Source organism: Neofelis nebulosa, chromosome 6, assembly GCF_028018385.1.
Source record: "Neofelis nebulosa isolate mNeoNeb1 chromosome 6, mNeoNeb1.pri, whole genome shotgun sequence".
In the NCBI taxonomy this organism is placed as follows: domain Eukaryota; kingdom Metazoa; phylum Chordata; class Mammalia; order Carnivora; family Felidae; genus Neofelis; species Neofelis nebulosa.
The window spans coordinates 33430856-33457145 of NC_080787.1; the positions used below are offsets into that span (position 1 = coordinate 33430856).

Sequence of the window (26290 nt, forward strand, 5' to 3'; positions counted from 1 at the left end):
GACAGGAGGAGGGGGTGGAGTCAGTTTCTCCCCAGAAGACAATTACCAAAACTGAAGATAAACATTAAAATAAATACTTGAAGTCCATGAAAAGTAAATGCAGGCAGGAAGAAACAAGAGAACTTTAATCTTGAATAACCACCACTACAATGGACGAGAACCACAAGTTCAGAGCTTTCTCCCCTCTGGGTGCTCCCCTCCCCACCGTAACTGCAGCCCAGTGGCTCACGGGGCAGATGACAGCAGTCACAGTGCCAAGGAGCTGGACATTTAAAGGGGACATTTCAAAGTGAGGGAGCAGCAGAGGGTCAAGATCTGAAATCTGAATAGAATCTCGGTCAAAATCCCTAGATGAGCACCACACTCTGCATGGCTTGGGGACACTCAGGAGACACTCCTGATAATGCAGGAGGCACCAGAGGGAGGTCTCATTTTATTTTTCATTTTATTTTTTATAACAAGATATAGAAGCTTATCTAATAATTGCCATTATTTTATTTTTTTAAATATGAAATTTATTGTCAAATTGGTTTCCATACAACACCCAGTGCTCATCCGAACAGGTGCCCTCCTCAATGCCCTTCACCCACTTTCCCCTCCCACTGCCCCCCCTGCCCCCCTGCCCCCCATCAACCCTCAGTTTGTTCTCAGTATTTAAGAGTCTCTTATAAAGCGTCCAACTCTTGATCTTGGGACCATGAGTTCAAGCCCCACATAGGGCACAGAGTTTACTTGAAAGATAAGACTATAATGGGTGAAGGATGGTCAGACTTTGTGGCTGGGAGGACATTTAGAAGTTTGGGGGAAATACCAGGAACAAGACGACCACAGAGGAGGTGAGAACCAAACTCTGAGGAGAACCTGCACAAACCCTTGACTGACTCCCAAACCACACAGCTGGAGGGAGGCTCACTCAAGACCCGGGATAAAAAGCAGACCCTGGAGGTGGGAGAAACTGGGTATAGATAACACCAGTCAACAATGTTCACGTCATAGTGGAGTCCATGCTAGTGGAACACTTTTAGGAAAAACACAATCGTAAAAAAAAAAAAAAAAAAAAAAAAAAAAGACAATAGATTTCAGATTTGCTAAAACTAAAATGCACAATCCACTTTTAAAGGACATATTTTATGGGGCACATGGGTGGCTCAGTCGGTTAGCGTCCGACTTCGGCTCAGGTCATGATCTCACGGTCCGTGAGTAGAGCCCCGCGTCGGGCTCTGTGCTGACAGGTCACAGCCTGTTTCAGATTCTGTGTCTCCCTCTCTCTCTGACCCTCCCCCGTTCATACTCTGTCTCTCTCTATCTCAAAAATAAATAAACATTTAAAAAAATTAAAAAAAAATAAATAAAGGACATGCAGAGAAACAGAAATGTGTGACTATGCAAAAATCAACACAAGCATGTTCCCTGTGTGACGATTCCCAGATGTTGTAATCCGCACCAAACTTGGCCACGAGCATCAAAAAATGAATAAATATATGTTGAAAGAATTTAAGAGAATCGAGTTATCAAAGGGTGAACAGAAAGGATATCTGAGGGGCGCCTGGGTGGCGCAGTCGGTTAAGCGTCCGACTTCAGCCAGGTCACGATCTCGCGGTCCGTGAGTTCGAGCCCCGCGTCAGGCTCTGGGCTTATGGCTCGGAGCCTGGAGCCTGTTTCCGATTCTGTGTCTCCCTCTCTCTCTGCCCCTCCCCCGTTCATGCTCTGTCTCTCTCTGTCCCAAAAATAAATAAAAAACGTTGAAAAAAAAAAATTAAAAAAAAAAAAAAAAAAAAAAGAAAGGATATCTGAATGAAGAAGTAGAATGTACAGAGAAGACCAAAATGACATTCTAGAACTGAAAGGGGAAAAAATGCAGTGACAGTTCAATGGGTAAACTTCACAGAAGGCCTGGGAAGGCGGAGTAAAGAATCAATGAGGTTGAATATAAATCAATAGAAATTATCCAATCCAAAACATCAGAGAAAAAAGATTGAAGAGAAACTTACACAACCTCAGAAATCCACAGACAATAAAAAAAGGCAAACAGATGATCAGACTCCAAAAACGGGAAGGAGGAAAAGGGCAGAAACATATTTGAAGAAATCCTGTTTGAAAACTCCTCTAATTTAGTGCAAAAAGCTTGAGCATATAGATCTGAGAAGCTCATCACTCACCAGAGAAGAGAAGCAAAAGAAAACCACACTGAGGCTCTTCCATTTCTACACGAGAGAATCAAAAAGAAGACAGGGGCGCCTGGGTGGCTTAGTCAGTTAGGCGTCTTGGCTCTTGATTTCGGCTCAGGTCATGATCTCTGGGTCCTGTGATGGAGCCCCGGTTGGATCTTCCTGCTGAGCATGAAGCCTATTTGGGATTCTCTCTCCCTGTCTTTTTGCCCCTCCCCTGCTCATGCACTCTCTCTCTCTCTCTCTCTCTCTCTCTTAAGATGAATATATATTTAAAAACAAAGCAAAAAAAACCCCCAAAAAACCAAAGACAAATCTTCACAGTTGACAACACCTTCCACACAGGACGTGTGGTATTAAAATGTTCACAGATTCACTGATATTCCCCTCATGAAAAGGTGGAACTAATTCTCCTCCTCTTGTGTGCAGACGGGACTCAGTGACTCACTTCTCATGGACAGAATAAGGGGGAGGTGATAGTGTGTGACTTCAGAGATCAGGTCTCAAAGGGACTGTGGTTTTCTTCTCCCCCTTCTTCTCTTTCTTTCCCTCTCTCAGATCCTGGATTTGGAAGAAGGCAGGTGCCCTGTCAGAAAGATCCTCACTTGCGGACGGGCCCACGAGTGAGGAGCTGAGGCTTCCCCCTGAGAGCCCGCGGACACTGAAGCTCCCTGCCAGTAGCCACACGGGGGGGGGCGTGACCTTGACCCTCCAGCCCATGTCACGCCTTCGCATCACTGCGATTCTAGGTGCATCTTGGCTGCAACCTAGTGAGACAGCTTAGCTGGAGCTGTCCTCATCCCCTGTCTTTACACTTTAATTATTATTATGTTTATATTATTTTATTATTATTATTGCTATAATAATGTCATACAAAGCTGCAGAATCATGTTATAATCTGTGGCATCGCAATGGATAATGACACAGACCTTGGAAACTGGACATGGGTGCTGGCATCACAGACACTTTACACGAGGCAGGTGCTGAGGAGCGGGACAGGGTGGAGTTGGAAGGACTGTGAGGTGAGAATTTAGGAGGAAGAGATGAGCAGAAATGCTGGAAATGTTCAAGGAAAGGAGCAGAGACGTAGAAAAGGAACAGAGTCCTCGGGAGCCCTACAATTCTTCTGGGGAGAAGTAGGCTGAAGATGTTACGCCCCTGTAGACACAGCCACATGTCCGACTGCGTGCTGTGTACAAGACGTGCACTTTCAGGGCACCTGGGTGGCTAGGTTGGTTAAGCATCCGACTTCAGCTCATGTCATGACCTCATGGTTTGTGAGTTTGAGCCTCAGTTCAGTCTCTGTGCTGACAGCATGGCGCCTGCTTCGGATTCTCTGTCTCCCTCCTCTCCACACCCTGCTGTCTCCCTCTCAAAAATAAAGATAGAAACATTAAAAAAAAAATACGTGCACTTTCAGTATGAGAACACAGGCGGAATGTAAGTTGACGGAACAGCTGTGCCAGGCAAACCGTGACATGAGGAGGCTGATATGTTAACATCAGGGGCAAAAGAGATTTGAAAAGAGAACACATTGCTGGAGATAAGGAGAGCCTCCTGGTGAGAAATGTAATAGAATGAGAAATGTCACAAGTGCAGACAGAAAGGAGACCAGTGGCCGCCCAGGGCTGGGGGCTGGAACGAGGACCAGATGCAAAAGGGCATCAGGAAACTCAGGATAAGGGACCTGTCTCTATTGCCCTCATCTTACTAGTTCCATGGGTCTAAACCATTGGTGACATTCCTCTAACTGTGCTTTCACACCTGGGGCATTTTATCTCATCTGGAAACCTCCAAAAATAAAACAATAGGGAGGAAATGACACGGGAAAGATAAATTTAAACTAGTAAATATAAGTGAGGAAGTAAGTTTTAGGTCAATGTATTATAGATAAATAGAAGCTAGGAGAATTCATTGCAAGCTCCCCGCCATGAACTCATTTTGAAGGAAGTCCTGCAGGCGACAAAGAAATGACACCAGATGTTAACTCATAAACAGAGTGGAGTAATTAACACCAGAAATGGTGTTATTCCGTATATGTACATTTTCTTCCTAACTTCTTTAAAAGACATATGCCTGTTGCAAACACTAAGAGGTACATGATATTATCTGACTGACAGTGTATGCTGGTGACACATGTAACAATACTAGCACTGAGGGGGCTAAATGAAACTCTATCCCTGTATGTACTGGATGGAGTTCAATGTTGCCTTAAGTAGATTGTGAAAAGTGAAAGATGCAGGTTTCAATCCCTACAACTTCAATAAAAATTAACGGAAATAAGTGTGGCTGAAGAGCCACCAGAAGAATCGAAGCATAAACAAAAACTGATTGCTTGAAACAAAGGAGGTTAGAAAAGAGGCACAAGAATGGAAAAGACATGACACACTTCAGAAACAAAGAGCAAAATGATAGACCCAAATCCTACCATGTCAGGAATCATATTCAATATAAACCAAGTAAAATTCCAATCAAAAGGTTGATGTTATCCGAGTGCATAATTATCAAGAGAACTATACACTGTGTAGAATAGAAACACTTGAGCTACAAACCCAAAGATAAGTTAAAACTTAAAGGGTTAAGGAATGAATATCCCATGGGAATAGAAAGTATAAGAAGTCTGGACTGTTGCATTAACCTGAAGCAAAATAGGCTGTCACATAGGGAGCCTCGCTAGAGACAAAGAAGGACTTTCTCTAAGGACAAAAGGTCAGCATTGCAGCAAAACAAAGTAATGAATGGAGAAGACCCTCAGTACAGAGCTCTAAAACAGGTGACACATAAAGTGGAAGTCAGGTAAAGAAATGGAGAAATTGGCTATTATATTTGAAGATCAATACTCTTCTCTCATTAATAGAACAGGTAGGGATTACATAACTTCAACCATTTCATGGGCCAAAATAGACCACAGACTGGCCCTAAATAAACGTGAAGGCAGGGAAATTATAGAGTACACTCTGTAACCACAGTGACACTAAATTGGTAACATGAGTATCTCTGGAAAATCCCCAAATATTTGGAAGTTAGAACACGCCTCAAACCCCTGGGTCGTCATGGCTTAGAGAGACAATCACAGGGAGGTCAGAATTGTCTGTACCTGTATGACAATATACAGAAATGACAATGTGAGGTCTGTAGATGCAACAGAAACAGAGGTTGTGATTTCACAGTTTGCAGGGACAGGAAGCCAGGCCTGAGAGACCCAGACAGCAGTCTGAGTTTCGAGGGTGCACCAAGACCCTGTTTCAAGGGTGCACCAAGGGGAGGAAGAGGCAGCACGCCAGGGTCCTGTGCTCTCCAGGTGGGGGAGGGGGCCACCCTCCAGGTCCCAAATGTGGGGTCTGACCCCTTGGCACAGGGGCTTCCCCCTTGTCAATCTTGGGCATGGTGTTGAGATGCCTGGGTCCTGCAGGCCTGGGGAGCAGGGAGGGGACACATTTGGGTCCTGGGGGAAATGGTAGGCAGAAGCCTGGGCCTGACTCATGGCTCATGTCCTTGTAGCCCCTGCCGTGTCCAGCCTCCACCCCATGTCCTGTCTCTGAGCTCCAGGAACGCAGCCTCCATGGCCCCAGCTGCTGGGCACCTCCCTGTTGGAGGCTAAGGGGCTGCTCCTCTTGGAGGAGTGTTTCCCGTGTTCACAAAGAGAGAATGTCTCCAGGTGATACAGGGGTGGACGGCAGGTGGCTGTGAAATCTTAGCCCAGGGAGTGAGATCCGGAAACTCCAGAGTTAGAACCAGTTCCCTTCAGGGTGCACACACCTTGCTGTCCCTCCTCTCAGTTCCTTGCCTCCTTCTGCCTCCCCAGCAAAAGGGGGTCTTGCTCTGGAAGAAAGGGAGCCCCTTAACCTCCTCCCCTCTCTCTTCTTTCTCCTTCATTCCGGGGTTTTGGAACTATTCGTATTGTAAGTATGGAAAAAGGCCTAAACCTAAGTACAGTTTCCTGACCAATTACAGAACTGACTCCTGTGAATAACCATCAGGTCCAAACAAGGACATCCACCAGGGCCCCACCCAGATACCCCTGTGCCCCTTCCAGAACCCCTCCTCTCCCCACGAGGGTCCCCTAAGATGACCCTTCCCCTACTTCTGGCCCCTGGTTCCTCCTCCTGTTCTCTTGTTGGCCTTCATCCCCTAATGTCACAATTTCCTACCTCTGCTCACTTCTCCAGGAGCCTCCTCAGATTCCAGGTCATTACCCACCTCCTCCTCCTCCCCTTCTTCGACCACATCTTAGGAGTGGACAATCCAGACTTGGTTCCCTGGAGGAGGATCCTGTAGCCCTGGAAGCAGAAGCAGGAACACGGACAGGGACTCCAGGGTCAAGGTCCCAGTGGGAACCTGGGGAGAAGCCCAAAGGGCACTCGGGTTTTCTGTCGTCATCCTTATGGCCACACGGGGGCGCTGTCGCTCTCCGGTTCTGCAAGGCCAGGGGAGAGGACTGGGCTGACCTCAGTCAGGCTGAGCAAGCAGGGAAAGGGGGAATGAAGGTGCCTTCTTGGCAGCCCTGGGGGCAGGTGCAGGGGTGGGGCAGGGAGCAGAGGAGAGGAGATCCTTGAGCCCTGTCCTGTGTCTGTAGTTTCCCTCCCTCCTCCCCACAACCCCTCTCTCCAGGCCCTTGCACAACCCCAGGAAAAGTGAAAAGTAGACAGTTTTTCCCCTGGACCTAGTACTTGTCTGAGGGCTACTGTAAAAAAGAAACGGTTTTATTCTAGAATAGTTTGAGATTTACAGAGAATTACACAGTTAGCGCTGAGTCCCTGTACGCCCCACACTTGGTTGCCCTGTTGTTAACACCACCCTCACTCAGCCTCATGCATTTACCACAGATGATGACGCAATAGTCCTGATTCCTACTACTGAACCCCACACGGGATTTGTTTCATTGGTTTTGTTTTCTCTTCCAGGATCCCATCCAGGATAGTCCACTCATATCCTTCAGGCCCCTCAGGATGTGACCATTTCTCAGACTTTCCCCCTTTTTTTTTTTTTTTTTTAATGTTTGAGGAGAACTTCCTGGTACATTTTAGACTATCCTTCATTGTGAATTAGGCTATGGGTTAGGGAAGACCACAACTGGACGGGCCATTCTCAACACAACATATCAAGAGCATACAGTGATCACTTGGTCATCACTGATGAAGTGACCCTTCACCCCCTGGCTAAGGTCGTCTTGCCCAGATTCTCCCCGTGAAGTTCTTCTTTATGCTTTGTCCCTTTCCACGAAGTAGTGTTAGAAGGAAGTCAGGATGTGCAGCCCAGAGATATGGGCTGTCCCACTATGAGAATGTGCATGCAGGTTGTTGTGCAGACAGGAGTTCTCTAATGAGTCGGGTAAACACCTCAGAGAGGGATCAGCAGCTCCCATGCTTAGTCTGTGTTTGGCTTTATAAGAAGCTGCTGACTGACGCCCACAGTGACTGTGTTACTTTGTATTCCTGCCATTAGTGACTGAGGCTTTCTGTTGCTCCAAGTCCTGGTCAGCAGTTGATATTATCAGTGTTTGGATTCCCGCCATTGATAGGAGTGCGATGGCAGATCACTGTTGTTCCCTTTGCATTTCCCTAATGACACCTTCTGTGAGCACCTGCTCATGTGCTTATTTACCAGGAGTATATCTACTTGGTGAGCTGTCTGATCAGGCATTTGCTCATTTTTTAAAATGAGTTTGGCTTATTGTTGCTTTTTAAGGGTTTTATGGGTGTTCTAAAACAAGTCCTTTATCACACATGTGATTTGCAAATATCTTCTCCCAGTCTCTGCCCTGAACTTCTTTATGAACTAACAGTAGACATATATGCACAGATGTATTTTTGGGGGGGTAGGAGAAAGGAGAAAGGAGAAATGACTCATTGTGATGTATTTTGGGGAGAGAACTTGGGTGACTGGGGGGATGAGGGATTACCAGATGACATCGTTAGTTTTGGATATCTGTGGTTATCTGCTGGATTCCCTCGTATGTGCTGCAGTGATGTTTTCAAAACATAAACTACTTTAAAATCCCTAACACATGACAGATCATCCTCAGACCATTAATCAAGACTCAGGTTCTGATCTTCTACTTTAGGACCAATCATCTTTTCCCTGAACTATTTTGCCTTTGAATTTTCATTTCTGAAGCAGGTGGGCTTAATTGTATGGATAAGTACTCCCATGAGAATAGCTTAATATGCCATGTACCATACAAAATCCATCATCTAGAAAGTATTTAAACTGACAAGATAGTAATAAATGAATAAAGGAGCACACCCCAGAAGCACAAGAAAGATCCTGCTTGCCCCCGCCCTCCCACCCCCAGAGAACAGGGTCCTGAGAAATGGAGCAAAGTCTCTGTGAGTCCCCTGACCAGGGTGCAGACAGGCAGGCCCAGTCCCCCCCCCCCCCCCAGCTCTGTGGCCTGAGCTGCTGACTTTCCTACCATCTCCTTCCTTTCTAAAGTGTAAAGAAACATGTATAAACTGGTTATGATGTGTACGTATGATGTACAATATATATGAGGTGATGTATATTCCCTGTAGAAAAATTATAAAATGAGAAAAGCGAATGAGGACAAAGTAGAAAGGATGGTAATTCTCACACCTGAGCTACTTTGTTGCATATTCTCCTAGTGTATGATAGATGCTCCTGCTGCTGGAGCTCTCTCTGTCTCTAAGGTGATGAGGACAGAGCTCAGGGGTCCCAGCCCTGCTCTCTCCAGATGCCATTTCCCCAGTCAGCTCACTGTCCCCCCCTGAGAGGGCTGCTTCTCACTTTCTCCCCCCTCCTCAGTCTCCTGCACCCCTCCCTGCTCCCCTCTCTGAGGTGATGAGCTCCTTTGTTTCTCACTCAGATGAGAAGTACACCCCCCCCCCCACCCGCTCGCCCATCTGCACCTGTGTCCTCACCTTCTACTGAGGGTGGAGGCGCCCCTCCTGTCTCAGGCTGCCCCTCCATTTGGGCACCTGTACCATCCATTTCCCCCTCTTTGTTGCCTCAGCTGTTCCCCATACAAACATGCTGTCCTGACTCCTATGCAAAAACATGAAACACAACTAAATACATGCAAACAAAATCCTCCCCTAAAAATCCAACATGTTGACATGACTCCGCCAACTCCTGCCCCATCTCTATTGCCTCCGTGAAGAACTTAGCTCACTCTGTTTCTCACCCACCATGTTGTCTTTAGCAAATGATAGAGGCACAGAGTTTTAAAAATTCTAATACTCCTGCAGTACTTGAGGTCAAGTCAGATGTCCCCAATCTTCCTGCGCACCCCCCATCCTGAATCTCAGAGATTCATAATCATACTATCCGCACCATTCCTAATGGCTCAATTGTTTGGCACAGTGGGGGATTTTCTGCGCCCAGTCCTCATTTACAACCAGGACCCTTACAAAAGCATCTATGGAAATTAACTGCTGCCCCCCACCCTTTCCATACCTGGAAGGGCACATAGTATAAAAACAGCTCCAGAAACATTTCTATTTTATCTTTCAAGGTCAATAGTACCTGGTACATACGGGCTTGTGTCCGTTTGCCATGCATACTATTAAAGGGACAGAGAGTTTGGAATGATTCTGAGGCCCTTACGATCTGTGTTAACTGCGCATTCTACAGTTGCCTTAACAATTCTATACCCTTCACTCCCTCATCCAAAGGCTTATATTTACTGAGAGCACGCCCTGGCCTGTGGCTGCTGATTCGCATGTCTCCACCATGGCAACGTTGTTCAGAAATGTATCTGATGGACCCCGCTTTATGAGTTCTTCACCGACACCAAGGGTTTGCTGGAATGCTTGTTGCAGCTCTCATAGGCATTATTGCTGTGACTGTGGCCGCAGCTACTGCAGCTGTCTGGTTGCACCAATCTGTGCAGACAGTACAATTTGTGCAACAATGGCATGAGAAATCGCACCAACTTTGGAAGATATAACGGGATCTTGACAGTCGACTGCCCAGTGAGATTGCAGGCCTACAACAGGCTGTGTGATGCTGCTGGGAAGTCAATTACTGAACCTACAAAGACAAATATCGTCGCACTGTGATTGGAACACTACATCAATATGTGTAGCCGCATTACCATTTAATAACACTAAATTTCCATGGAATGATGTTAGAGACACTTGCTCGGACAATCTAACGTGTCTATGGACATTCAACATCTGCAAGCACAGATATATGAGATTTTTAAAACCAATCTGGACATATTATCCTGTTCTAAGGTCTTAGAAAGTATAACAGAGGGATGAGGAAAATTAAGCCCTGTAGAGCATGTTAACATTTTTAGCTTCTCTACTGCTATTCTGTTTGCATTAACATGCGATGTATTTATCTTCGCATGTACAATCTGTGCCAGAGACGACGAGCCTGTCAACATATCGACCAACGACAGTTCGGGTTATGCAATGTCCTCCTACAGTCCATCGTATACAAAGAGAAAGGGAAAGAAGCTGGAGAACAGCAGGCCGGATGCACCGTAAGAATGTCCTGAAGGAAAGGGACAGAGCAGCAAGAAACTGAAAGCAGTTTCATTCCCAGGAGATAAAGCCGCCGGGACTGCTCCTTCTCTCCAGAAGGACATCATCAGGGCGCCACCCTGGGGATAAGAATGTTTTGTCTGGTGCCAGATGTACTCATGATCCAGTATGGAAAACACTGCAGGTACATGACCTGAAAAGAGGCCAAATACTATGTCGTATGTGCTTGCTGTTGTCAACAATTTGCAGAAATGAAAGAGGCTTGAGCCAGGGGACCGAGGCTTTGGCTCCTGGAGAGTCTTAGCCCCCTGCTTTGCAAACCTCTCATCACCACACCTCTAGGACCAGTCTCTACATATTCCACACTCTCATTTTTTTGTGTTTATTTATTACCAATATAGGTGTGTGACATTTCGTGTCTTCCTTTCCAAAGTGTTCTCTAATATTTCTAATAATCTTTTTTTTTTCTTATTATTTGAGTGCAGCTTACACACTCTTCCTTTCCTTTCAGGTTTACAACATAGTGACTCGTCATATAATCCAATAATTGCACTCTTGGGTATTTATCCCCCAAAGTGAAAACACCAATTCTTTTATTTTTAAGGTTTATTTATTTTTATTGAGAGATGGAGAGAGAGTACAGAAGCAGGGGAAGGGCAGAGAGAGAGAGGGAAAGGGAGGGAGAGAGAGAGAATCCCTAGCGGACTCAGTGCTGTCAGCCCAGCGCCTGTTGTGGGGTCAACTCACAAACTGTGAGTGTACATGTCCACACTATGGAGCATTGTATAGACATTGAGTTGCTATTTCCACATCAGAAATGATTTTCGTTTCACTGAGTTTTGAAACGTTTAGAAATAGAAGTCCAAGGAAGTGTTTCTACTTTTCGGTTTTCCCTGTATCACCATCACGGGGCTGGAGGAGGTGCACAGGGACACAGACACCTCAGCAATGGCACGGGCTCCTGAGCTCTCCTCTCCTGCAATCCCTCCTCACCCCTGAGCCTGACCCCTGTGGACTCCAGGGCTGCTCAGAAACTTCTTCCTTTCCCCACTGACACCCAGGTTTCTGCTCAGACATCTCTACCTGGGTTACAGTCCAGACCCCACTAAAGCTTCTCAGTCAGTATCCACCCAAGAGCAGAGCAGTGGGGGATGTCCCCTTACCTTTCACCCCACGTGCGGCCACAGGACTAAGGAGAGAAGACCCAGCTGCCTTTCTCCTCCTCAGCCAGGCCCTCCCTAGGGTCTCCTTCAGGTCCAGCACCTGGACAGGGGCCCGGACACCAGGGGGCGCCCTCATCCCAAATGATGTTCAGTGAGTGAGGTTGTGTTCAAAAGCAACAGGGATACAACTTGTGTTCCCCCCACAGACAAATGGCTAAGGAAGATGTGTGGTATATACACACACATATATACACACACACTAGAATATTATGCGGCCACAAAAAGGATGAGATCTTGCCACTTGTGACAACATGGATGGACAAACAGGGCAGTGTGTCTGCTACGTGAAAGAAATCAGACTGAGAAACACAAATACCACATGATCTCACTCCTATGTGGAACTTACAAAACAGGACAAATGAATAAATGGACAAGCAAACAGCAGAATCAGACCTATAAATACAGAGAACTCATGGATGACTTCCAGAGGGAAGGAGGTTGGGAGGATGGGCACAGTGGGTGAGGGGAGTGGGAGACACAGGCTCCAGGTATGGAAGGAACAGGTCAGAGGAACAAAAGGCACAGCACAGGGAATCTCATCAGTGATACTGCAACATCACTGTCTGGTGACAGGTGGCAGCTACACTCTGGTGAGCACAGCATGGTGTAGACAGAGGGTGAAGGTCCCCTGGGTGGCAGTGGGTTCTCCGCTCATGGTCCCAGGGTCATGGGATCCAGCCCCACAGGAATCAGCCTGCTTGAGATTCTCTTATCCCCCCCCCCTCTCTCTCTCCCTCCCTCCCTCTTTGCCTCTCTTCCCTGCTCTGGCTGTCTCTTTCTCAAAAACAGAGAATGTATTCAGAATTTGAGTCACTGTGTTGTGCACCTGCAACTAATGTAATCGTGTCTTTCAACTATATTCACAGTTAAAATATTTTTAAAAAGAAATTAATTAGGAAGTATAAACTGTAGGGGTGCCTGGGTAGGTAAGTCGGTTGGGCATCTGACTCTTGATTTCAGCTCAAGTCATGTATGATCTCCTGGTTCCTGGGTGTGAGACCTGCATCAGGCTCTGTGAATGGGTGTGTCCTCTCCCATGGCTGCAACTGCAGAGAAAACATGCACAGTTACAATAAGGCATGGGAAGGCTAAGTGAGACTGGCAGAAACACAGACCCCTATACACGCAGGTGTTCGTGTGGGGTGTGGGGTCAGAGGAGACACTGGGATGCAAAAACAACTAACTGGATGAGAGAGGAAAGGGACTGGACATAGAAATGAACAAAACATCCCAACATGGCATCAAGGTTGGGGGACATAAACTTGTCAGGCACCCATTAGGCATCAGGCACCATTCTCTGCACTACATGGTTCAAGACAAAGTCTCTAAGGAACAAGGAGACTGTGAAGGGTTGGAGGAACCAATTTCATACTCAATCAATACTCACTGGAGGAGGAAATGTCCATCTCATCAGGCAGTTCAGTACCATCGACCTCAGTTTGACCCTGCACCTCACTGAGAATCTTGGCATTGTTTTCACTTGACATAAATGTGATGGACAATCCCCTCGGGCAACTGGCCTGCACAGGCCTCCTGGAAGGGGACAGAGGGTAGCACTGGAAGACCCCAAAGTAGGAAGACACCCAAAAGGAGGGACGAGGGTGTAATGTATGAATACATAGGAAATCAGGGGCTGGGAGAGGACACTGGGATGTCCGTGTGGATGGGTGTGCAGCTTACCCGATGCAGGTAGGTGTGGGAATCATCAGGCAGGTGGTAGTTGATGGCAGAGTTCACCTGCTTAATGTCCATGCCTTGGCCACATAGTTTGCTGGCCACAAGAATTCGTTATTGAAGACCTTTAAACTACTGATACCAAGAAAGCCTTTGTCAGAAAGACAATCATAAAAATGTTCACAGTCCTTTATCTCAGGGGTCTCATTTCCTCCCAAGGACACAAGACATCTTTCCATCTCTCCCTCACCTCTCCTCTCGGGGCCGCCTACAGTGGTGGCAATGGCTGGCAAGTTCTCCTCCACTAGGAGCTGGGCCAGGGCAATGCAACGCTGCACAGACTTCACAAAGATCTTGCCTGTGTGTGGAGAGTGGGGGGATGTGGGCCCATGGGTGTGTGTATGGGGGGATAATGACAATGTGCCAGAGTGGGAGATTTCTGGAAGTACACCCTCCACATGAAACCACTAAGTCCCTCTTATTCCCCACTACATGATTCCTTTATTCCTCTAAGGATAATTACTCTTCCTTTCTCTCCTTTGCTTCGGATTTTCCTCAGCAAATCGGTCTCTGAGGAGATACAGAGAACAGTAACCAAATCTGGCAGACATGTTAGGAGACAGGAATGAGATACTCCATGACAAAGGGATAAGTATTGGAACTAGGGTCTGGAACGACCATGAACAATATTCCTGCTTATGAAATATTAAACCTGAGACCTACCCTAATTGTGGGAGTAGTTTTAGTGTGAAAAAGTTGCACAATCCATAATCTGAAAAAAAGCTTCTCCTCAGGGTGTGATACAAGAAGAAATAAACATATTTAAGAACCCTAACAGGGCCAATGTATGTGGGAATATTTAAGGATTTAAAAGTCCTCCAGATTTTTTTGAAAGTTTATTTACTTATTTTAAGACAGAGAGAGACAGAGTGAGTATGAGCAGGGGAGGGGCAGAGACAGAGACAGAGAGATCAAGAGAGAGAATCCCAAGCAGGGTCCCCACTGTTAGCACAGAGCCTGACACAGGGCTCCATCTCACAAACCATGAGATCAGGAGTCTGACCCTTAACCGACTGAGCCGCCCAGGCTCCCCAAAACACCAAGTCTTTAATTATTATTGATGGGTTGTACGTATTTTAAAATATGCAATTGAAGACAGAAGAAACAGCAGCCCCCACGTTGGGAACTGGTCTGACACTGACAGCTGGGCCTCAGTGTGGACAGAAGCTGACTGATGCCACCACTGGGCCATATTATTCCTGTGGGACAGGAGCCAGTCATCTCACGGAACATCGACAGCACACAAGGACACTCTGAAACCATGACAAAACTTTGTCCAATTACAGACAAAAACAAGGCACCGTATGATCCACCAAATACCAAACATCTCCCCGTGCTGGTTACTGAGCAATCGCTGCTTTTACCATTACTTTGTTTATCTCAAGTTTTTATTTAAATTCCAGTTAGTTAACATACAGTTTAATATTAGTTCAAGAAGAATCGAGTGATTCATCACTTACAAACAACACCAAGTGCTCATCACAACAAGTGTCCTCCTTAGAACCCATCACCCATGAAGCCCATCCCATAAACCTGTGACCCACCCAGAAGCTTGACAGTTTCTCAGTACTAACCACCTTTTCTGTTGGGATGTGTGGTAATATTAAAACAAATGGCTTTCTTTAAAAAAATTTTTTAACGTTTATTTATTTTTGAGAGAAAGAGAGACAGTGCAAGCAGGGGTAGGGCAGAGAGACAGGGAGACACAGAATCCTAGTCAGGCTCCAGATTCTGAGCTGTTAGCACGGAGCCCCACGCGGGGCTTGAACTCATGGACCGTGAGATCATGACCTGAGCCCAAGCCGGATGCTTAACGAACTGAGCCACCCAGGTGCCCCAAAACAAATGACTTTTTGATAATTCGATTCCACTCTAATCAATGCTGGAATGCCTACATTACTTAGTGAAACAACACACAACACGTTACTTAAAAACATTCATGCATTAGTACAGATCCATTCCATGTGCAGATGGGTCTATGGATTCAATGTAACAGTAAAACACAGTTAAAGATACTGTTTCAAGTCCAGTTTACAAAGAACCTCAGAGAAATTACACATTGTGTGGTTTTAATATAGTATCAAAGATGAATATCCATAATTATCTGAAACGGTTATAATACATACTATTCTCCTATATTTGGTCAAGGACATACATTTTTTCATATACTTCAGCCAAAACAACAAGGAGAGGCAGAAGCAAATCTGAATATCCAGTGGTCTTCCAACGAGACAGACAAGAAAGAGACTTGCAAAAATGTACAATGGAACAAAACCACTATTCTCACTGCCCCTTTTATTTGGGAACATTGGTACTTTCCATACAAACAATATTTATGTTTTCATATGATTGAAAATGAATTAATAAGTATTTGAACCTGTTTTATTCCTACTGCGGTAAATAAAGATCGATATAATCCACAGACACACAATTATCCCTGGGATCCTCACTGATTTGTAAGACTGTAGAGGTATCCTGAGAACAAAATGCTGGAGAATCAGTGACTCACACAGCTCCTGGTCCACAGCTCAGGGACACAGTGGGACAAAGAGCGTTCTGTGCAGTAGGTGAGGCGTCCAGGCCAAGTCCCAGGTCCCCAGGCCCGCCTCTCAGGGACTCTGGCCCCAGGGCGGCGTGGGGGGCAGGGAAGCCCAGTGTTGGGGAGTCCCCATCTGCCCTGGTTTCACTTCTCCCTGTCACAACCTGTGTCAGGTCTTTCTGCCTGGATACTGATGACGCGGCCTCGGTTCGCACTCCTATTAGTGTCCGGTTTCCGGAGAAGCCAATGAGCGGCACCGCGGTTCCGGGGTATCAAGTTTCCGCACCCGCCTCCTGAGACTCACATTTGTCCCCAGACCCCGAGGATGCGGTTCGTGATGTCCGAAACTGTGCTCCTGCTGCTGTTGGGGGCCCTGGCCGTGACCCAGACCTGGGCGGGTGAGTGCGGGGTCGGGAGGAAAGGGACTCTGCGGGGCAGGAGAGAGAGGACCGCCCGGCGGGGACGCGGAACCTCCGGGGGAGGCGACTGTCCTCCGCCCCGACCCCAGACCCCCACCCGCCTCCGAGCCCGCCCTGGCCTGCCGTCCCCCGACCCTCCCGGACTCCGCCCTGCTCTCCCCTACTCTGGTCCTCCTCCCCCTGCCCTCCTGTCCGCCTCCCCCTGGCACCCGGGCCCCGCGCGGGGAGGAGGGTCCGGCGGGGTCTCAGCGCCTCCGCGCCCGCAGGCTCCCACTCCCTGAGGTATTTCTCCACCGCGATGTCCCGGCCCGGCCTCGGGGAACCCCGCTTCATCGCCGTGGGCTACGTGGACGACACGCAGTTCATGCGGTTCGACAGCGACGCCCGGAATCCGAGGGTGGAGCCGCGGGCGCCGTGGATGGAGCCGGTGGGGCCGGAGTATTGGGACGAGCAGACGCGGATCGCGAAGAACAACGCACAGATTTCCCGAGGGAACCTGCAGACCGCCCTCCGCTACTACAACCAGAGCGAGTCCGGTGAGCGACGCGGGCCCGGGTCCAGGTCACGACGGGCCGGGGTCGCCCCTATTCTCCGGGTCAGAGCGCACCCTCGAGGCCTCGTGACCCCCGTCCCAAGACCCTGGAAGAGCCCGAGGGAGGTTTTAGGCGGGTTTACTTTCGGTTTCACCTTAATCACTGCTGCTCTGGGGGCGGGGAAAGGGTCGCACAACATCCAGAGAATGTTTGGCTGTGACGTCGGACCGGACGGCCGCCTCCTCCGCGGGTACACTCAAGAGTCCTATGACGGCAAGGATTACATCGCCCTGAACGAGGACTTGCGCTCCTGGACCGCGGCGGACACAGCGGCGCAGATCACCCGCCGCAAGTGGGAGGAGGCCGGTGTGGCAGAAGACGTCAGGAACTACCTGGAGGGCACGTGCGTGGAGTGGCTCGCCAAATACGTGGACATGGGGAAGGAGACGCTGCTGCGCGCAGGTACCGGGACCACCGGGCCTCCTCGATCTCCCCTCCACTGGGCATGGCTTCCCACGAGAAAGGGAAAATGGGACTCAGTGTCAGAACAGCACCCCTCCCCGAGTGGGAAGAGGGAGATCCGCCTCGAAGTTCATATTCCTACTAGAGACTGACTCACCTTGAGGGTGCTTTTCTCTAAAAGAGAGACAGGAATCCAGTTTGTCCCTGGGATGCAGGTTGAGATCATCCCAGAAATAACCCATCAGCAGTTCCCTCTGACCCTGGCAGCCACCTTGTGAACCATGACCTTCCCTCTCAAGGCCTTGTCTACATCTGAGAACATGTTTGGAGATCAGAGTCTGGGTTTTCTGAGTCATTCACCCTCCACCACAGTCAGGACCACCGTGTGTTCCCCCTTTAGACCAGCAGCTCCCTACCCGGGCTTCTCTCCCTGATTCCAGAACTTAACAAGAATCAGGAGATCGCAAAGGCTAGACTGCTGTCTGGGTTTTGTGCTTCTTCCATCCAGACCAGTTGTCCTGTCCACCTCAGGATGGTCACGTGGATGCAGTTTCAGTGGCCCATAAAGCTAAACCACAGTGTGGATTCTCTGTTTCTTCTTCCTCAGAGTCTCCCAACACACGGGTGACTCGCCACCCCATCTCTGACCGTGAGGTGACCCTGAGGTGCTGGGCCCTGGGCTTCTACCCTGCGGAGATCACCCTGACCTGGCAGCGTGATGGGCAGGACCACACCCAGGACGCAGAGCTTGTGGAGACCAGGCCTGCGGGAGATGGAACCTTCCAGAAGTGGGCAGCTGTGGTGGTGCCTTCTGGAGAGGAGCAGAGATACACGTGCCATGTGCAGCACGAGGGGCTGCCCGAGCCCATCACCCTGAGATGGGGTAAGGAGGGTTTGGGGTAGAGCCCCATGTCAGGGAAAGCAGGGCCCTTCTGGAAATTTCAGAGTCAGAACTGAAGCCGGGGGTCTGGGCCCCTCACCTTCCTTCCCTTTCCAGAGCCATCCTCTCTGCCCTCCATCACCATTCTGGGCATCATTGCTGGTGTGGTTGTCCTTGTGGTCACTTTGGTGGTTGGAGCTGTGATCTGGAAGAAGAAGTTCTCAGGTAGGAACAGAGTGGGGGGATCTGAGTTCTCTTGTCCCGCTGGGGGGTTTCCTAGGTAGCACATTGTCCTGCCTGGTTCCTGGGAATTTCCATCCACACACATGGACCTGCCCACTCTGGAGCCGTTACTAACATTCACTCTGTAGCAAAGCACTTGTGAAAATGAAGAACAGATTTTCACTTGGTAATTCTGGTGACGGGGACCTGATTCCCAGCAGTGACAGGACAGAGAGGAAGGTCCCTGCTGAGGCCAGACCTCCAGCAAGTCAGGTGGTCCTGTGACCCCACACCTCTTTCTTCATGTGTCCCAATCCTGTCCTGGGTGTTCAGTCAGAACTCTGGAAATGTCATTGTGGACCAGGACTAGGAGGTTACTCTAGGATCACATGGCCCACCTGTCCCAGGTCTCTAACATGCTATTTTCTTCCACAGGAGGAAAGGGACCAAGCTATTCTCACGCTGCACGTAAGTGTGGAGGGGGGTGATCCCTGAAACCTGGGATAGTGTAGACAGGATCCCATGGGTCACCCCCCTTCCCCCTTGGCTGCTCCTTTAGTCTCAACTCCTATGGCTCTGATTGTGTCCTGTTTGTTCTACCCCAGGCGACGACAGTGCCCAGGGCTCTGATTCATCTCTAATGGCTCCTAAAGGTAAGACTCTGGAGGGTGAAGTGGGGAGGAGTGGGGGCACTAGGGACACTTTGAGCATGCGTGGGGCTGTTGAGTGTGTGGCACTTATGTGACTGACCTAAATGTGTTCATGATGATTTTTTTTCACAGTGTGAGACCCGCTGCCTGTGGAGAACTGGGATCTGTTCACACTCCCACTTGGTGACATCAAGATCCCCTGACTTTCTGAGGATGGTGTCAGAATGTGTCTGTGTTCCTATTAGCATATTGTGAGGACGCAGGAGACTGGCCCCCATGCCCACCATGACCCCTCCCGTACTGATTCGTGTTCTGTCTCCATCCCTGTCTCTTTAGTTCATGTTGGGCTGAGTACTGACGCCTTACTTCCCTACTGAAAATGAGAATCCAGATAGGAATTTGTGTTTTGTAATTCTGGGTATGTGGGCATGATGAGGTAATAAAAGAGAGGATTTGTATGGTTGGGACAGAAAACAAATGAAAGCCCTGAGAACCTCCCAGAACCCGCTGTTTCCTGTGCCGTGTCTGTTGCAGGTGGGGACAGGAGAGGGCTGGAGGAGCCGAGCGTGGACGGGGCCTGGGTCCAGTCGGTGCTCAGTGCGTCCTTGGTGTGTCGTGCTCCCTCCTCAGCTGGGTCATTGTCTCTGCTCCTTGTCCTTGTCCCTTCTGTGGAACCTTGTCTCACCAGGACCTGAGATCATAGGGGCTTGGACATCACCTGTCACCAGGAACTTGTGCAACAAGAGCTTCCTGTGACTGGGTCAGCCCAGGCTCCATCCTGGGTCATGACCTCAGCCCCATCTTTTGGGTGTATTTTCTTCTTTGTTTCTGTGGAGCATCAGGCCTGTTCTTGCTCTTGTGTCCGAGTTCCTGTCTCCTTCTCCCCAGATGACCCCGGTGGTTACAGCACCAGGAGTCCTTTGGACTGTCGTTCCCACCGGCCTAGATGGGCCCTCTGCACACAGGAGTCTCTGTGGTTTGGAGACATGAATTTTCAGATTCATCCATCTCCTCCCTCTAGAGTTGTCTTCTGGATATTCTTTACATCCTGAGGTAGACAGAGAGGAATCTGGGAGTTTCTCATCCTTGTTCAACTTCAGTTAGTTTCTACCTTCCCTGCCTCTCTTCCCCCTCTTCTTGCCCTTAGTTCTGGTAATGCTGGTTCTGGCTCCCATCCACGTTCATGGATTTATAAATCAGGGTCTAATGTAGATTTCTATTTGGTTGGAGAAAGAGTCCCATAGAGCCTGAGTACAGTGATTCTGAAGACAGGACTATAACTGTGTGCTGTGCTGTGCAGGGGAAACACTGTGGGAGGGGGGAGCTGAGCAGAGAGGGTGGAGGGGGGAGCAGCCCTGGGGGAAAGTAGAGGCGGCACTGATGGTGAGGTGGGGGCACTTTGTGCGGGAGCTGCCACGGACGGGCTGTGCCTGAGGCTCATCCAGAAGACGGAGGTCCTCTCCGCTGACCACTTGTTCCACTGACGATGTCGTGTGCCACGTGCAGGACCCGCTATTTTTTTTATCTGGGACACCTCAGTAAGTAAGAAGAGGCAAATGTGCTGGTCTTGTGGAGACTATGTCCTAGGGGTGAGGGACAGACTCTACTTGGCCTTGGAGCAATGTGGGGACTGAGGGCATTGACCCCATTGAGCAGTCAGAAATCCAAGTATAACTTTTGACTCCCCCGAAACTTAAATACTGCCACTAATAATGTTCTGTTCATAAGAAGCCTTACTGAAAACAGGAACAGTCGTTCAACACATGTTTTGTACGTTACATGGATATGTACATGTATTCTTACAATAAATTAAGCTGGGGAAAATAGTAAGAAACCCTAAGAGAAACTGCCTTGACAGCACTTATTGTAGAAAAGACCACATATCGGTGGATGTGCACAGTTCAAACCAGTGTTAATTCAGAGTCAACCGTATACTGTATAAATGTGGTAAATAAGGGAAGTGTTTAAATGGAAATTGGTAGGTGCTTTGAGGAAGGTGACCCAGAGAATTACCTGTGTGGGGACACTCAAGGTGGCTACTTTACTACGGTGGTAAGTGTGAGCCTCCCTGGGAAGCTGACCTCAGGAGAGGTGTGCAGGACACAAGGAATTGTTGAAGAGCATGTCTCAGGGAGTTCTTTCCACGCAGGGGAACCTCCAGGCACACGCACTAGGGCAGGAGCGTGTTCTTGTTCGAGGAAGGGTGAGAGGCCACTGTGGCTGGCGCAGAGAGCATGTGAAATGCACTCAGATGTCTAGGTTAGGATTTGAAGGCTTTTGAGTTTTCTCTGAGTGACATGTGGAGTCACCGGATGGTTTAGATCAGATGGTTCACGTCGTACTACTTGTCTTAGCAGCATCTGTTTGCTGCTGTGCAGAATCGAGAGGTTAAAGGCGGGAGACCAGTAGGGAAAGTGTAGGAAGCCAGTGCCGTTTCAGGAGGGGGGATGTTGGATTTATTTTGGGGTTTGAAGAGAGACAATAAGAGGGAGTGACTGTACCCTGGTTATTGTGTGTGTGTGTGTGTGTGTGTGTGCATGTGTGTGTTCTGGATACTTTTAAAGATGAACTTAGCAGCATGTCCTAATGTATTAATTCTGGGTTGTGAGGAGGAGGAATCAAGGAAAGCACCCAATACTTCAGACTGCAAGAAGAAAGGAGGGGTGTCTTCCAATGAAACAGGGAAAATTTTGGAATTAGGACATTCGGGGAAGTTGCATCACAAGCACCCAATTTAGGAATGTCCAGTCTGAGATTATTTCAAATGCAAGCGAAGATCCAGCTGGATATAGAGTGCAGGGCGGGAGAAATATCTAGGTTGGAGGAATAGATATGGAGGTGACACCATATAAATGATGTTTAGAGCCTTCAGCATAGATGAGGTCACCAAGGGGTGATGGCCATAGAAGAGAAAGGAACAGGACCAAACCCTGGACCCCTCAGTGGTAAGCAAGCTGTTAAGAGCACACCCAGAGCACACTGCACAGTTCTGGTTCTGCACCTAGAAGGCACACACTCCGGGGAGACCCAGCTTTCAGTGTGCACAGAAATTTCCTGGACTTACGAAGAGCTAGACAATCTGGAGTAGAGTGTGAGATTCTGGGTTTATAACAAGGTTGGTGCTCCTTCTGGTCTTCAGATCACACACTGAGCAGCAAGCACATAATGAAGGATTCCCACGTGGCTGTGCCTCAGCCTCTCCTGTGGGGCTTATTAACTAGTCATTCCTGGGTCCAGGCCCAACACTCTAACAGGGTATGTGGAGAGAGGCCTGAGTGTTTTGTAACGAACCCACGAGCAATCCTGGGGTTCCACCAGATAGAGTTGCAGTGAAGTCATTGATGAGAGCCCTCATTGTGGGAAGGGGTCTTACATCCACATTTAAAAGTTGTTGTTTTTTCTAGGAAGAAAAATGCAAGACCTGCTGGGAGATGCATATTTTCTCTCCCAAGGGGCAGAGCCGGGTGACAGATTGAGGAAGTGGTTATCAGCTCAACATAAAGTCTCTGAGATACCAAGAGTGTAGATCTTAAATGTTTTCCCCACACAAAAGTAAATCATAACTATGTGACACGGTGCAGGTCTTAGCTATGGTTGTAAGCATTTTGCAGCATTGACATGTATCAAATCAAGAGATTGTAGCCTTAAACTGACACAATGGTGTATGTCTGTTATATCTCAGTAAAACTGGAAAAAAGAGTCTGAAATCATGCTCTGTAACGCTATTCCCTACATCGACTTTTGCCTCTTTATGATACATGTGCACAGTTACAGAGACTGGGATGAGAGAGAATGTGGGGCCTTGTTCTATTTCAAGGAAAGTCACAAGCCAGGCTTGAGGCTACACAGACGGGAACAGAATCCACAATGGACCCGAGTGGGAGGCTCACATATAGCCAGGGCCCTGCTCCTGGGTAAAGATGCCACCCTCACAACAGAGTCCCCTGACATAGGACACTGGATCCGGAGGCTGAGACTGCTGTTGCTGCTGCCCCTTGCAACTGCATGACACCACTGTCACTCAAACACCTGTGCCAAATGCCATGTAGTGCTGTCCCAGCCTATCTGTCCCATGTCCTGAGAGAGATTCTGGCAGGTGGTCACGTGACTGAAGTTTCATGCCACGTCCAATGCAAGGCTGTTTGGCAAAATGGGTTCTCCTCTCCATGGTCTCGGCCCTCAGTCAAGATTTTTAAACGTGGAAATCTTTTATGTGGGAAGAGGGCACAAGTTCTGGGCATGGAAATTGGGGGCCCAGAATGGGAAAGGAATGACAAATTGCAATATTTGGAGCAGTGATTTGAGACTACAACTTGATATGATACATTGTAGGCACTCAGGTCAGATTAGAGGAAGGAGTGACTAAAAAATGGCATCTTTCAACTTTTCCCCTTGATAGTTGTTATGGGGTCCAGCTTTTGTCTATTCCAGTTCTATTCACAAGTAATTGGAGTAGCACTTTCGGGTGATGAAGTGAATGTTCAAAATGTCTTCTGCAGCCTTTGTCTCTTCCTGGGATTAAGTTACCCAGATCCGTAACACTTCAGATGATCCTTATATATACACTGACACTTCATATTTCTTTGTACATGCCTGTATTTCTGGGAAGAGTATCCAAAATTTACCAGGTTTTATGAGACCCCCACAAAAGTCTGCAAAATCATTCCAGATTAGACACTGTGCTCCTCCACCTCTGGTCCACGAACAGCTAGTAATCAAATTGTTTTTAGCAGATCCAATGACGATATACAGGCTTATTTTTGTCTTGATTGCCAGTCTGAGACAGGATAAGGTTTCACTTTCATTTCTGTCTCTATCTGTTTGTGGGCTGATGCACATTCACAGACTAGTGCTGGCTCACAGAAGACACAGATCACCACTGGTTTAGGTAGACTTGTATTCTACCACCTCATCTGGTGCTGGATAAATTGCAGAAATGAAACAATTGTGAATGGGGATCCTCTTCCATTAACACAGTAGACTAAGTTTTAAAGCTGCCTCTTCTTATAAAAATGACTAACAATGATTATATATATATATGTGTGTGTGTGTGTATTATATATATATGTATATATTTCATACATATATTTGGTGATGTGTATATATATCGCCCAAAAAAACAATCAAGAGAATAATCATTTAGGCCAAAATATAATGGGCAAAAAGCCAGGGATGATGTTTGCTCTGATACTTAAGGTGTATTTCAAATCTAGAAAATCTTAGCTTGCCTTCTCAGGCTCATGAACTTACTAGACAGGAAATAATGCCCAGAGCTTATTCTATTTCATGAGAAACATCCCTCCCTGAAAATATGGGAACAAAAGATTCATAGATTCATGTCCTCAGGAAAGGGTGACACGAATCACATCAACTCTACCTTCAAGAACAAGAAGATATTATTCTAAGGAGGTTTGCTTGGAGCTAGCACGAAGTGAGCAAACAGCTACTTCAAAGAATTTCCAGTCACAGACTAACGCTTCTGTGATTTGTAGTTCAAATTTGCTTTGCTATTTTGGGTCAAAATACCTTCAAGTCATTAGTTTAGTTTATTATTTTCCTGGACTGATATTGACTCAAATTTATAAGAAAGAAACAAATTTCTCTTAAAAAATCTACATTTAACCTGTGTGTCAAAAAAATTTACACAAAGAATTGCACAAAGAAAAAGAGAAATTGTAGCATGAAATGTAATGTACAAACGGGAATAGACTGTGATCGAGTAACTTTAGAGAGAATAGGTAGTAAAAAGAAGGTCATAAAACTTCAATATTGCACTCATAGGACATAAAATATAACATGACCAGGATATGATATAAATATATAAACATATGTTATGTGAATAAATATTATGTATATGACATAAAGAAAAAATGCTAGTAAAGAGAGACAGCAACATTCCATAGTGACAAAAGGGTCAAACTATCAGAAGGATAAAGCAATTCTGAATATATGGTCACCTCAGCGCCAAATACATGAAAACAAAATAGACAGAAATTGAGAAACAGAGAATACAACTGTAACAGTCAGAAACTGCAATATATCACTTTCCATAATGGATAGAACATCTATGCAGAGATCAATAAACATAAAGAAGACTTGAGCCATACTGTAAACCAATAGTACAAATCTGACATTTATTGAACATTCCAGACATCAACAGAGTACACATTCTTTTTAAATGCACGTGGAGATTTCTTGAGGATAAATCATATATATTCCATTATATATGTGTGTGTGTGAGAGTGTGTGTGTGTGTGTGGGGGGGGGGGTATACCACCTCTTCTTTATCCATTCATCAGTCGATGGACATTTGGGCTTTCTCCATCGTTTAGGTATTGTTGATAATGCTGCTATAAACATTGGGGTGCATGTACCCTTACAAGTATGTATTTTGTACCCTTTGCATAAATGCCTGGTAGTGCCATTGCTGGATCATAGAATATTTCTATTACTAGTTTTCTGAGGAATCTCCATACTGTTCTCCAGAGTGGCTACACCAGTTTACATTCCCACCAACACTGCAAGAGGTTGCAAGCCCTTTCTCCACATGCTCGCAGAAATCTGTCTTCATGACTAGTGCTTTGTAATGTAGCTTGAAATCTAGAATCGTGATGTCTCCCATTTTTTGTTTTTCAGAGTTGCTTTGGCCATTTGGGTCTTTTGTGGTTCCATACAAATTTTAGGATTATTTGTCTTAGCTCTGTGAACAATGCTGGTGGTATTTTGATAGGGATTGCATTAAATGTATAGATTGCTTTGGGGAGGATAGACATTTTACCAATGTTTGTTCTTCCAATCCATGAGCATGGAATGCTTTTCCATTCTTTGTGTCTTCTTCAATTTCTTTCGTAAGTGTTCTATAGTTATCAGAGTCCAGAACGTTTTCGTCTTTAGTTAGGTTTATTCCTAGGTATCTTATTGTTTTTGGTGCAACCCCAAATAGGATTGGTTCTTTGTTTCTTTTTTTTTCTACCTTGTTATTCATGTTTACAAATGCAGCAGATTTC

General features: G+C 47.1%; 3 protein-coding genes and 2 long non-coding RNA genes across 10 annotated transcripts in view; 2 read left to right on the plus strand and 3 right to left on the minus strand.

The window, feature by feature from the left end:
- LOC131515327 (class I histocompatibility antigen, Gogo-B*0101 alpha chain-like) overlaps nt 1-26290 on the minus strand; it is a 554762-nt gene that overhangs the window by 368153 nt on the left and 160319 nt on the right. The gene's annotated exons all lie outside the window — the stretch shown is intronic.
- LOC131515330 (DLA class I histocompatibility antigen, A9/A9 alpha chain-like) overlaps nt 1-26290 on the plus strand; it is a 114256-nt gene that overhangs the window by 22627 nt on the left and 65339 nt on the right. The window contains exon 9 of one of the 2 annotated variants that reach the window (XR_009263563.1): nt 19478-19786. The exons of the other annotated variant lie outside the window; for it this stretch is intronic. The gene's annotated coding sequence lies outside the window, so the exon portion shown is untranslated. Of the gene's footprint in view, nt 1-19477; nt 19787-26290 lie in introns of those variants that run through there. 2 annotated transcript variants of the gene reach the window in all.
- On the minus strand, nt 11285-16287 carry LOC131515344 (uncharacterized). Of its 2 annotated transcripts, none has more exons than XR_009263575.1 (5): nt 16088-16287; nt 13769-13876; nt 13525-13650; nt 13232-13377; nt 11285-12890 (listed from the first exon to the last, which is right to left on the minus strand). It is a non-coding gene; the product is annotated as an uncharacterized LOC131515344 (long non-coding RNA). The 2 variants fall into 2 exon arrangements; XR_009263574.1 differs by having other exon boundaries at nt 12582-12890; nt 13525-13653.
- Nucleotides 16357-26290, plus strand: part of LOC131515329 (class I histocompatibility antigen, Gogo-B*0101 alpha chain-like) — a 113492-nt gene continuing 103558 nt past the window's right edge. For 2 of the 4 annotated variants that reach the window (XM_058736099.1, XM_058736101.1), the window contains exons 1-6: nt 16357-16515; nt 16803-17072; nt 17256-17531; nt 18139-18414; nt 18529-18636; nt 19069-19101. In XM_058736099.1, coding sequence (XP_058592082.1) covers nt 16443-16515; nt 16803-17072; nt 17256-17531; nt 18139-18414; nt 18529-18636; nt 19069-19101 — 1036 coding nt within the window. In that variant the 5' untranslated portion in view covers nt 16357-16442. Of the gene's footprint in view, nt 16516-16802; nt 17073-17255; nt 17532-18138; nt 18415-18528; nt 18637-19068; nt 19102-19238; nt 19287-19415; nt 19787-26290 lie in introns of those variants that run through there. The other 2 variants (XM_058736098.1, XM_058736102.1) reach the window with 2 other exon arrangements.
- The window catches only part of LOC131515350 (uncharacterized), a 110275-nt gene continuing 102631 nt past the window's right edge, over nt 18647-26290 (minus strand). Inside the window, exon 2 of the long non-coding RNA XR_009263586.1 lies at nt 18647-18789. This is a non-coding gene — a long non-coding RNA (uncharacterized LOC131515350). The remainder of the gene's footprint in view (nt 18790-26290) is intronic.